At 32.8% G+C, this 13,345-nt stretch overlaps 1 protein-coding gene across 3 annotated transcripts in view; it reads left to right on the forward strand.

Annotated features, from left to right (window-relative positions):
* LOC102886597 (COBW domain-containing protein 2) overlaps nt 1-11,005 on the forward strand; it is a 42,313-nt gene extending 31,308 nt beyond the window's left edge. For 2 of the 3 annotated variants that reach the window (XM_006918400.3, XM_025051429.1), the window contains 5 exons: nt 987-1,038; nt 6,146-6,214; nt 6,315-6,380; nt 8,533-8,662; nt 9,031-11,005. In XM_006918400.3, the coding sequence (XP_006918462.1) occupies nt 987-1,038; nt 6,146-6,214; nt 6,315-6,380; nt 8,533-8,662; nt 9,031-9,134 (421 nt within the window). In that variant the 3' untranslated portion in view covers nt 9,135-11,005. The remainder of the gene's footprint in view (nt 1-986; nt 1,039-6,145; nt 6,215-6,314; nt 6,381-8,532; nt 8,663-9,030) is intronic. The other variant, XM_025051428.1, reaches the window with a different exon arrangement.
* Nucleotides 11,006-13,345: the final 2,340 nt, after the last annotated feature.

Here is a 13,345-nt window from a genome sequence, read left to right on the forward strand (position 1 = left end):
GCATATGCATTCTAAGGTGATATCAATTTACACTTGTTTAAGAACAGTTTTAATGCATTAGTGACATTTAAAGAAGTAGCCATTTAATGTGATGCCCACTATAGATAAGGTCTTTGCATAACTTTTCATTGTGCTTAATTGTTAAACAGGAAAATCCTTTCCTGAGCAACCAGCTGGGAAGATTTTAATTTGACACTTCCTTCCCTACTACCCCCCTCCAGTGAGACTCATTCTCTCCAACAGTGCCTACAAGCCTTTTCTCTTTACTAAACTTGCTGTTACTAATTTACCCCTCACTGTTCTTTATGGCAAAACATCTGCAAGGTTTTAAGTCCTTTCCTTCTCCCAGCCTACCCCCATCAGTGTCTAAATGTATGCTACAGTTGTTATGGTTATAATTTGTTATGCCATATTGATCTTCTTGCTCTTTTTATATGAAAACAATGCATTTTTAAGATTCTGACTTATGTTCTCTCAACTATGGGTAACTGACTAGAAGGTTTATATTTCTGGATACTCTTTATTTTTACTAAGTAGTTGTATTCAAGGGAAAACATTGATAAGAGAAAACTTGTTCTAACATTTTTTCTAGGTACCAGCATGTTCATATTGGGAAGCATAGGGAGAGTTGATGAAATTTTGAGCAATAGTAAATGCTTATGTATATTATTCTAGGCCTGTGTTAGATCTGTTGGAATTAAAAAGAAATCTACTGACATATTTAACCACACAAAATAATGTTGCTAAAGATTAATTTTTCTTTATATTATGTATATATGTATGCATGTGAATGTATGTACTTTTTTTAAAAAGTTTTTAAACAGTCTGCCAGCTTTTCTCTATTAGAATATGTGAACTACATGTAAACTATATAATAGATTCAACTGTGGAATTTCTCTTCCTTATTTAGCTTTGTATCTCCAAGAAGTGTACAACGTTAAATCAGAAATGTGTTGATCTCTGAATTTATAATCAGTTGTTCTTAGTTTACAGAAAAAACTTCAACATTTGCCAACAACACAACCTCACCTTGATCAGGTAAAAAAATCTTAAAATATTTTTAGAGTATTTCTTTAACTGCATTGGTTCTATTTAGGACTGTTTTATTGAAACTATTTCTAAAAAAGTATTTTGAATGTACCCCTATCATGGCATTTATAATGCCTTATAGTTTGTGTTGAAATCCTTTTCTCTTACAGTAGTCTGTCAATTCCTTAAAAATCCTCATTGCTAGGTATATGGTGGGTGCTCAGTGAATGTTAAAAGAATGATAAACTGTGATTCTCAAATGGGAGTGTACATCAGAATAAATTTTAGAGCTTTTTTTAAAAAAAACTTGGATACTCAGTTGTCATTACCCCTTGTATATTCAGGAATGGGCCTTGGGTATGTACATATTAATGTATATGTACATTTTTAACATTTTATTTTGGGAGATTTCAAAAATATACAAAGTAGAATGGTAAAATGAACCCTTTGTATGCATGACTGAGTTGCAATGGCCATCAACATTTTGCCGATTTTATTTCATCTAACTTCCCAACATTTCTTTTGCTGCAGTATTATTTAAACTTCTTTAAAAAGAAAATTTCAAACACACATATAACAAGAATGGTATAATGAATCTGCATGTACCCATAATCCCTGCTAGAGCAAATCCCAGACATTATGTCATTTCATCAATAACTAGAGCATGTCTATTTTTTTAAAGATCTACAGAAGATTTTGATGCACTTTCCTGCTTTAGATATATGAACATAGTACAGGATATACTGTTATTGCAGACAAAGGGCTATGTAATTGAGAAGCATGAACAGTCTCATTTGATTTAGATCTGAGGCTTTGTAAAAGATAGTATTTTTTTATATACTGTAAATAAAGTATAATGCATTTTTAGTATATAAGTCAACATATCTTCACATATATTGTAACTTGCTTATCTGTCCATATTTATATGTGAACACATATCTCTGCAATTCCCACTCAGATCAAGATATAGAAGATTTCCAAAACCATTAAGAGAGTTCCCTTGTGCCTCTTCCCAGTCAGTAACCTTCTCCCAAAGAGGTAACTGCTGTTCTGACTATACCAAAAAAGTAACCTCAAACTGGTAAATTTTTTTTTTTTTTTTTTGATCTGGAAGTTAAAGTAAGGGAAAGAACAATTCAAGTGTTTAAAAGTGGGAAAGAGAAAATGTTCTAGAAGAGTAGAACTCTAGCACAGAAGTCTTGGTGAATGCTTAGTACTGGGATTCTGGTATTGGCTTTGATTTTCCAGGCATAAAGAACTGATACTGTGCTAGCAGATAGTGTCAGGCGAGCTGTATTGGAGTGTGGAGTCGGGAAACCAAGCAGGAAGATATTGCAGAAGTTCAGATGCTCTGTAATGGGGGCCTGAACTATGTTAGTTACATTGAGAATAGAAGTGGGATAAACTGAGCACCATTTGTTTCACAGGTAGACTTGTCTGAATAACCTAACGAACTGATGATGGAGCAGTAAGAAGAGAGAGAAGTGATGGGGAACAAGCCTAGATTAACTAGAACAGGAGTCCCCAACTCCCAGGCTATGGACTGGTACCGGTCTATGGCCTGTTAGGAACCGGGCCGCACAGCAGGAGATGAGCGACAGGCCGGCCAGCAAGCATGCAAGCAAAGCTTCATCTGTATTTGCAGCCGCTCCCCAGCGCTAGCATCACTGCCTCAGCTTCACCTTAGATCATCAGGCATTAGATTCTCATAGGAACACTGATATCTGATGCCAAAAAGGTTAGGGACTGCTGACTAGAGGAGCCTAGAAATAGAGAAATCTGGAAGGCAAACTGATTTGTATGAAAACGCCAAATAGTCAGCTGTTTACCAGGTTGCAGGATATCACAGTAGAGATTATACAGGAAAAGAGGAGCGGAGGACTGGAGTATGGAGATGCAGGTTTTGGGTTTAAGCATGTTAGTGGGCTTAGTTTTCTAGATGAAGAAAACATAGAAGTTATTACATATTAGATATTGTTTGCAAAATAGTAGAAAATGGAAATAACCTAATAGGTTAAAGAAAAAACAAGCCGAACACAAATTCATAAAATTTAGGGATTATTCCTAAATTTTATTTTAACAGCAGTACCTTATTTTACTTTAGTTTTCTGAATTACTTGTCTCAGTTTTCTATTTCTTTCTGTGTTAAAGGAGAAGTTAATTTTAGATTCAAAACAAAAATAAACTGGAAAAAAAAAGTCTGAAATGGGTACTACCTACGACATAGTGTATCTCTGAATGATGTTTGGTGCAGTTCTTATATTTCATGGATTTCTTGTTCACTCCCTATAAGGAGGACCTGGGGTTGGAGGATGGGAAAGTAGATAAGAAAACCTGAGTGGCAATCTATACATACTTAATTAGTAGGGCTAATTATGAATAATGAGCTGTGACCCTTATCTTTTCCCTGAGAATTTATGGATTTCATCTTTTTTAGGGTTTTTTAATGTGAGAAGAGTATAGAAAAACTTCTGGTTTTAAAATGTGTATTTCCTTCCTTGAGCCCCATGATGCATTGTCTTAATTTTTAAAACTTTAAAAAAAGTCTCATGCTGAAGTTAATTGAACCCCTTAGAAATATTGTCATATCTCTAACCTTCAGAAAGCAAAAATCATTCCCTGATATAAAATTCTTTAAGAATAAAGCAATATTGAGTATTATATTGAGGCATTCTCAATATTAAAAACCAAGTTATCCAACTTGAATAAAAGACATGTTTAGCATTTTTGAAGGTTAAATCACTACTGTCCTTTGAAACTGACAAATAACGTTTACTTGGCAGTCTTTTGCTATGTGTTTTGATGTGATTTGCTATACATTTTGATATAGAGTTTTAGGTATTTGTAAGTATTGCTTTGAAGAGGAAAGACTTGTTTTGTTTAAATGCATACTATTACTCTAAACTTATAAAAACATAGTTTAAAAGCAGTGTTTAAGATTTAAAAATAAACTTTTTAAAATTGTGGTAAAAGAACACATAACATGAGATCTGCCCTCTTAGGAAATCTATAAGTGTATAGTGCAGTATTATTAGCTGCATGCACATTGTTGTACAGCAGATCTCTAGAACATTTTCACCTTGCGTAACTGAAACTCTGTACTCATTAAATAGCAACTTTCCATTTTCCCCTCTCCCTAGCCCTTGGCAGCTGCCATTCTACTTTCTGCTTCTATAAGTTTGACTATGTAGATACCTCGTATAAGTGGAATCATGCAGTATTTGTCCTTCTGTGACTGGTTTATTTCACTCAGCATAATGTCCTCAAAATTCATCCATGTTGTAATATATGACAGGATTTCCTTTTTTTTTAGAGCGAATAATGTTCTATTATTCTGCATTTTTATACTACATTATTGTACTACATTTTCTTTATTCATTCATCCATTAATGTTACATAGTTTCTACCATTTGGCCATTGCAACAGAGTAAATACTCTTAAAATTCTGACATTTTTAAGTCCAATTTTAGTCAACTTGCAGGTCTAGAAAGTGTTATCTGCTTTTCCTACTAACTAACAATAGTAGAGACTAATGCCAATATATTTTGTGCTTACATTGGTCTTTAATACTTACCTTTAGCTATTCTCTAACTATATTTGGATAAAAACAGTTTTGGTCTTTTCATATTTTCTACTATAAGTCTTTGATTTTCTACTGGTGAGTAAAATTGCTGTTAAGATACGTGGTTCTAGGAAATGATAGAAATCTGTGCTTTAGTATGTTCTTTCGTCCTTCTGTGACTGGTTTATTTCACTCAGCATAATGTCCTCAAAATTCATCCATGTTGTAATATATGACAGGATTTCCTTTTTTTTTAGAGCGAATAATGTTCTATTATTCTGCATTTTTATACTACATTATTGTACTACATTTTCTTTATTCATTCATCCATTAATGTTACATAGTTTCTACCATTTGGCCATTGCAACAGAGTAAATACTCTTAAAATTCTGACATTTTTAAGTCCAATTTTAGTCAACTTGCAGGTCTAGAAAGTGTTATCTGCTTTTCCTACTAACTAACAATAGTAGAGACTAATGCCAATATATTTTGTGCTTACATTGGTCTTTAATACTTACCTTTAGCTATTCTCTAACTATATTTGGATAAAAACAGTTTTGGTCTTTTCATATTTTCTACTATAAGTCTTTGATTTTCTACTGGTGAGTAAAATTGCTGTTAAGATACGTGGTTCTAGGAAATGATAGAAATCTGTGCTTTAGTATGTTCTTTCTGCCTATTTTAAAACTTGGCTTGAGTATCTTATTCTCATTATCCAAGATGGGGGTTGTGTTTTTATTGGGTTTTTAGCCTTTGAAGATTTTCATCATTTAGTTTGAAATTCTGGGTCACAGTAACAAATAGAGTTTTGGATTTTAATTATGCAGCTGACTAGAGAAAATCTAAAGCTTCTGGTTTCTTGGAGTCAACAATGAGATTTATTAAGATAAGGAGGAAAAATAAGTCTCCAAGTTAACCTTTAATAATGATGTCAACTTCTAAACCAAAGATGACATTTTACTATTTATTCTCATCTCTAGGAACTCTTCTTCCCTTGGCACATGCTTGGTCAGAGATAAACCAAACCTTTCCTTAGTATTTAGTTTTTCCAAAGAACAGAGTTAAAATTTTGCTTTTGAGTTTACACCTGGTTCTGGGTAGTTTATTTTTTTCTGAGCCTTATTTCTCCTGGTTTATAAAATGGCAATCATTCTCTTCATTCCACAGGATTGTTGTCACAAGTAAATAAAAGATGAAATGAGATGACCTAGGCAAAAGTACCTGGCTCAGTATGTAGCTGATACACTATAGATATGTATTACAGTCCCTCTTAGTGCTGGGAATCCTGGAAAGAATGAATTACATGATGAGTATATCCTTTCATGAGTTTCTCTGTGTAAATGCTGAACTATTGATTAACTCTGCAGACTACAGAAAATAGAGTTGCTGATACTAAAAATTGGCAAATAATAGTGAAAAAATATACCTAATATGTATGGTTAGGCAACAGAAATTTATATGAATGTGTTCCTTGCTTTTCATTTTAAAACTTATGATTTTAAAAACTATATTGACATTACTATAAAAATCATTATTATCTCTCTTGATTTACAGAGTATTATTACAGTCACATTTGAAGTACCAGGAAATGCAAAGGAAGAAAGTCTAAATGTATTTATTCAGGTGAATACAATATTTAACTGATTAATGATTTATCAGTTGTATTGTTACATTGTTGCTAGTAGCAATGGTTGATCTTATTAAAATATGTCACTCAATACAGAATCTTCTATGGGAAAAGAATGTGAGAAACAAGGATGATGACTGCATGGAGGTCATACGACTAAAGGTGCAGTATACAGTTTTATACTTTTGGACAAAGTCTCTTTCTTGGCTGTTATATAAAATCATATTGGTCTTAAACAGAAGCACCAGTTTTAGTACAAATAACCTTTGCCTATTTACATTTTTCCTTATTTCCATTACTGAAAAGAAGCTTTGGAAATCACTTCATAAAACATGATTTTTTTGTACAGCTTTGTTTAGTGTTGCAGCTAAAACAACCTGTGGGCTTTGAAATGTTACTTCATGCTCTCTACTCCAAGATGTTTTGAGCAGTTTAGGTTGTGCTTGACTGATTGAAACTCTCCCTCCTTTAGCACATAGTTTGGTCAGTTAGAGAAAACTGAATGTTTTCTTGTGTTTATTTTTCCAAGAGAGTTTGATTAACAGAGAAATAATATTAGAAATCTTGCTGCAGATGAAGCTTATGCTTCTTAATGCATCTAGCAGACTCTAAACATTTGTCATATTATAAAAAAGTTACCAAAGACTATTGAGAATTCTTGCTCAGTGTTTGGAAACCCATTCATAATACTTGACATTTTGGTATTTATGTCTCAAAAGGTGTTTTTTCCAAGGGGCAGTGGTTCTAGGTTGTGTGCTTAACCTATTAGCAATCATTTGAGTGTCTGCTCTTGTTTCCAGAAGTGCATATACTTTTTATTATTACTGTTTATTATTATTACTTTTAGTAACTAGATTCTCCATTTAGGGACTGACTTCCTGGGGTCACTAGAATGACAAAGGTTGAGACTATGGAGAAACTATTTAGGTTGAGATTTCTTCACTCCCTGTGCTGGCTCTCGCTGGGATTGGTGTTGCGGAGCAACACAGGTGAATCTCAAACCCTTCCCAGCTGATCCTGCTGTTTTAATGACTGTAGCACCATCTACATTCCATCATCCTAACTGGTAGATCGTATTTCATTCTGTAACTGCATATATCCCATAGTACTGAATAGGAGGTGGTACCTAGAAAGCAGCCATTTTGGGCACTATACTAATGCTGCCACCAAGACCTCTACACAGAGTTCAGTGGCTCATCCTGCACCATCTCGGTTTGAATTTTGTCCTTAGCTATGTGACAATTTTTCTGCAGTTGTCCTCTTTGATTCCTCCTTTGGCCTTCCTCTCATCACAGCAACACTGAGTGAATCTGGAACAACACAGTCTTTATCTCCACAGACTTCTTACTCTTTCCTGTTACACATAGTAGTCCAATATAATCAGCATGTTTAAAATGTTTAGTAACAGCTAATGCTTCAGAGTTGTATACAAGTAACACAAAATTGATGCTAGGGTAATTCTTTCCAAGGAGTTTCTTATTTATTATTAAAATTCAAATTTATAAAGCAGAAAACAATCAAATCATTATGTTGTACATCTTAAATTTATGCAATGTTGTATGTCAATTGTTCTCAATAAAACTGGGGGAAAGAACCAGAAAACACAACTGGGCACAGGAAAAGAAAAACTAGAAAAACATAACACCCAAAATACATAAATACACAAAAAATATACAAAAATTATGTTTAAAATGACTGTCAGTGGTTTGTCTCTTATTTTTTAATATTTATCAATTTTTTAACAACTATGTATAACAAATTTCAGAGAAATGATTTCATCTCTATAGGAGGCAGTTTATTAGATAATTTGTCCCTCATTTCTGCAAATCATATAAAATGAACTTTTTATTCAGATAAACATAATAGTCTTTTTCTTTATTTCATCATTATCTACCCCATATGTTGCAACTCATTAAAAAACAAATGATTTATCACCAAACTCCTTTAACTTCTCAAATGTTCCACTAAAACTGTGAAAAGTATACAATTTTTAAAAATAGATTAATTAGTAGAATCTAATACATTTTTGTTGTTTCAGTTTTTAGTTATAACACTGAAAGAACATCCTTATACATGTATTAATTTTGTCATTAGAAAAAAATCAATGTGCACAACCCTTTTTAAAAATTGAAAGCTTTAAGAAACTACTTCTTTAATGCTCAAATAACTGGAAATAAATAATTTTAACAGCATCTTCTTTATAAGTTTGTATTTTAAAAAGGAGTAGGAAAAATTAATCTATTAACATCAATCAGTGCTTGATGTCTGCTTTTCAGTTCAAAATAAGGCTGACTATTCATTCTCCTCTGACCAGGGGCTGGTGTCTATCAAAGACAAACGACAGCAAGTGATTGTTCAAGGTGTCCATGAGCTGTATGATCTGGAGGAGACTCCAGTGAGCTGGAAAGATGACACTGAGAGAACAAATCGATTGGTTCTCATTGGTTAGTTACAAAGAGTTAAATTTTAAAGCAAAGCAAAAAATATATTTGAAAGGAGAAGCAGTATTAACCAATTAGAATCCCTTGTTTAAAACTAAATAAGATTGTGGTTAATGTATTTGTCTTAATCATGTGATAACATAAGAACTTGTTAGACCTTTAACTCTTCAAACAATGTTAGAAAAGTGATTAATCCAAATGTTAATTGGGTTCTGGGGGACTTAACCAGAAAGTTAAGGAAGGAATCACTCAGATACTATTGTTTTTGTAAATTTCTGAAGATCAAGCATTTAAAGATTTGGAATTGATAGGTAAACTGTGTCATTATAATAAGCAAAGTATAATCATACCACATTTTGTTCTGTTTGCAGGCAGGAATTTAGATAAGGATATCCTTAAACAACTATTTATAGCTACTGTGACAGAAACAGAAAAGCGGTGGACAACACATTTCAAAGATCAAGTGTATCCATAACATTAGAAGCATTTCTTATCAAAAGGATTGGACGATAATATTGGGAATCAGTTTTCTTACTGGGTATATTTCAGTTATCTGTTTTTTGCATTACTTCTGTTATGAATTCCAGTGTACTTTAAAATATATTTATTTTATAAAATACATAAGATATAGTAAATAAGTACTGTAAAGTATTTGACACTTATACAATAAATATAATAATATCCTCTGTAGTTTTTTTTTTTTTTTTAAATAGATTTTCAAATAGAAATACAAAAATATCTTTAAGAGTTGGCTTCGGAGTTTACATATGTTGAGTTTCTTACCCATGGAAGTTATTTATAATAATGCTGATAAAACTTAATTCAACATTGTCATTTTCCTTTAGAACTTAAGTTTGTTGCATAGGTATGATTTTGTTGACAAAAATTTTTGAAAACAAATGTCACTATTTTTATTAAATGAAATAAAAGGTTTGTTTTGGCTAGAGACTTATAAGTGGAAGAAGTCTGAGTCAAAGAAATTAATTGAAACCATCTCTTAGTTTTAAGTAGATTTTATTTACTACTGGTATTAAGTTCATCTTGGTTATTTTTGAACCTTTAAAAGTTTCAATATAAAATAAAAAGTGACTAGGTACAAACCTTCAGATATAACTGCAGAAACTTTTGATAATTCAATGATCTTTATATAAGTAGTTAGTGTGTAAGTATACAATGGCTTACTTTTTTCCTATTTCTACTAAAGGCCAGCATAAATTGTAGGAAAATAACATTAGATGGATTTCAAGAAGAGCTTTCCCAAACTAGTCATCATTAAATATCAGAGAAGGCTTTCAAAATGGCTTTTTGAATTTTTTTTTAGCATTTTAAATGGAAGAATTACATCTGTGTATCTTGAATGGTTCCAGTGGTTGGAGGCTGGCCGATTGATTAGATTATCTTTTTCCTTTTCCCTGCATTCTGTATCTTTTATATATAACTTCTCTATATTCATTCATTTGCCTCCTGAATCTGTTGTCTTAATTCATGGTTGAGAGAATATGCTTATTTTGTGTTGGCAAATTGCCCAATAAAAAGTCAACGGCTAAAAAATGAAAAGATAAAATGGAATTCTAACTGGAAAAAAAAAGTCAGCTACTTTCTGAGTCAGATCTGGGCTTTAATTCTAGTTCTGCTGCTTCTAATCTTGGGCACAGTATTTTCTTTGAAATGAGTTTCCTTATTTATAAAGTTGACAGTGATATCAACAATTCAAGGTGGTTGTGAGGATTAAATAGGCTTCTAATGCACCAACTGAGCTCTTGGCACACAATAGAGAGCCTAGGTAGATGTTTCTTCCTAACAACTTAATTATTTGTTTTCTAAATAATATAGTCACAGTAATACTTTATAATGTTCCTTGGCAAATAGTTTGTCATCTCTCTTAGATCAGGACAAAGGACTTATAATTAATTGTCCTGTTGTGGGAGAAATGCTTGAAGTAATATTAATCTATACTCTTAAAAATCTATATTAACTCAAATATTTGTTTTTTCCTTTAAAACGTATTGATCTTTAAATGTTTTTTGTTACATAAGTATTGCATGAATACATTTGTGTTGTGAAAACGCAAACATTACAGATGAGGTCAGTTTCCTCTGACCTTTCTCTTTCAGTCACTGTCATTTCTTAGGGGTTAGCAATGTTGTCAGTTTAATGTCTGTCTTTTGAGATGTTTCTTTTCACTTACACACACATGGTTTACCTTGTTTCCCAAAGTGAATGATTTTCCAGTGATTACAGCTTTAACTTAAGCTACTTCTTCAGGAAACTTATGAACTTGTCATAAATATCCTCAAAGAAAGTATTTTTATAATGCGTGTTTTAAATAAAACATATTGTAATGCAGTTTGCTTTTTTTTTAACTCAACTATTAGTCTTAAATCTTTCCATGACAGTGCATATAAATATTTCTTATTCTTTAATTGCTGCATAGATATTCATAGTATAGCATAGAATACATTCATTTAAAAAAAAACAAACAACCATTTATTAAGAGAGCTTCCAGTTTGCCCAGGTATTTGTGCTGGGGCTGAAACTGCATATGACAGATAAAGACCAGGTTCTCATATTGCTTACATTTTGGTGGAGGGACCTAAAAATATGAGGTATCCCTAAGAAGGCTGATAAAAATAAAAATCAACTTTAGTTTGAGTGGTCATGGAAAGGCTCTCTGAGGAGAAGTAGCTTTCACTTACTATCATGTTTTCAAAGTTCATCCATTTTGTCACGTGGATGAACACTTTGTTTCTTTTTATTGCTAAATAATATATATTACATTTTGTTATCCACTCATCAATTGATGGACATTAGTTTACTAAGTTTCTATTTTGGGGGGGGAGGGGACTGTTAGGCCCTTTTTTCCATATGCTTAATTTTTTAAACTTAATAGAATGTGTTTTTCAGAACAGATTTACAGAAAAATTGAGCAGATAAATGGGAACAAGAGAGTTCCTATATCCCTCCACTCTCTCCCCATACTATCTTATAATAGTATGGTGTATTTGTTACACTTAGTAAACTAATATTGATACATCATTATTAACTAAAGGCCATATTGTATTCAGATATCCTTAATTTTTACCTAATGTCCCTTTTCTTTTCCAGGTTCCTATCCAGGATTCCACATTACATTTAGCAGTCATGTCTCCTTAGATTTGTCTAGGCTGTGACAGTTTCTTAGGTTTTGCTTGTTTGGGTGACTGACAGTTTTGAGAGTACTGGTCAGGCACTTAAGATGTTCCTCTATTGGAATTTGTCTGTTTTTCTCATGATTAGGTTGGGAATTTGGGGAAGAAGATAACAGAGTGCCATTTTCATCACATCATTTCAAGGGGTGTATACTATCAACATGACATGTCTGTTGATGTTGACATGGATCACCTGATCATCTGGCTGAAGTAGTGTTTGTCAGATTTCCCCCTCTTTCCCCCTTTCCCATACTATACTTCCTGGAAGGAAGTCGTTATGTGCTGCATAAAATAAAGGAGTGGGGGTTATGCTCTATTTCTTCAAGGGTAGAGTATCTACATAATTTATTTGGAATTCTTCTGCAAGGGAGATTTGCCTCTTTCCCCTCACTTATTAATTTACTCAATCATTTATCAGTGCAGACGCATGAATATTTATTTTATACTTTGGGTTATAATTCAATATTACTTATATCGTTGTTTAAATTGTTGCAGCTTTGACGATTGGGAACTCTTTCAGTAGTCTCCTTTGTGCCTTTTGGCATACCCCCATCAATGTGTGTGTGTTTTGTTTGTTTCTGAGTGTGACCCTACTTTTCTCCTTTCATTTTTAAATAACCCAAATCCGCATAGAAGTTGACTCTAGGAAAACTAACAATACTCCTTTCCCCAGGTAATCAGATTCCTATGCTGATGAAAGAACTGTGCCATACCTGCAGGGGGTTGAGGGGGAGGCATCTGGGATTCTAAGGTTGAATAAGACACCTGTTCTGCCCTCCAGAACTTAATTTAGTAGCTCACATAAGTGGTAATTGGTAAATTTGGGATTCAAACACAAATCTATTACACTCAAAACCTTCTGTTATTTATCCTACTTCAAGCTACACACGACTGGGAAGCTTTCGAGGGTAAACACCTCAGGAGTAAAGCATAAGACTTTAAAAAGATTTGCAAGAAAGCTTTTTTTCCTAAAATTTTATCCTGAGGGCACTAGCTACTTTAAGCTACTTTTTATTTATATTTTGACCTTTTAGCTGACTTCTGATTTCTCATTGAAAATTCATTATTTTACAAACACTAATGGATGATTTACTATGTGACAATCGGTAGCGTAATACACTATTCTTTTATACTGCGTTTTTATTAGAGCCTACCTCAAATTCTTTTCACACGGAGGTAAGTTTAAAATTATGTACATATACTGTGGCTTAGTATTTTACTATAAAATCTCTATTTATAGAACACACATTAAGTTATATTCCATGGTACTGCTACTTTATTCTCTGAGCTGATTTAAATGAAACCAATCGAGAAACCTCGTTAGCTCCAAAATGTTGAATGACTTAAATGGAGCTTCTCTGTCATTCGATTCCTCTTCTGTGTGATTAATAATTGACAACCCAGTGACTTAAAGATACTTAAACTGCAGCCTCTCCTTGCCTCATTTAAGTTTCATTATTATAATAAAAGTGCTTAATGTTGTTTTTTCTGAAAGAAG

The sequence above is a fragment of the Pteropus alecto genome, unplaced genomic scaffold, assembly GCF_000325575.1.
Source record: "Pteropus alecto unplaced genomic scaffold, ASM32557v1 scaffold95, whole genome shotgun sequence".
NCBI lineage: Eukaryota > Metazoa > Chordata > Mammalia > Chiroptera > Pteropodidae > Pteropus > Pteropus alecto.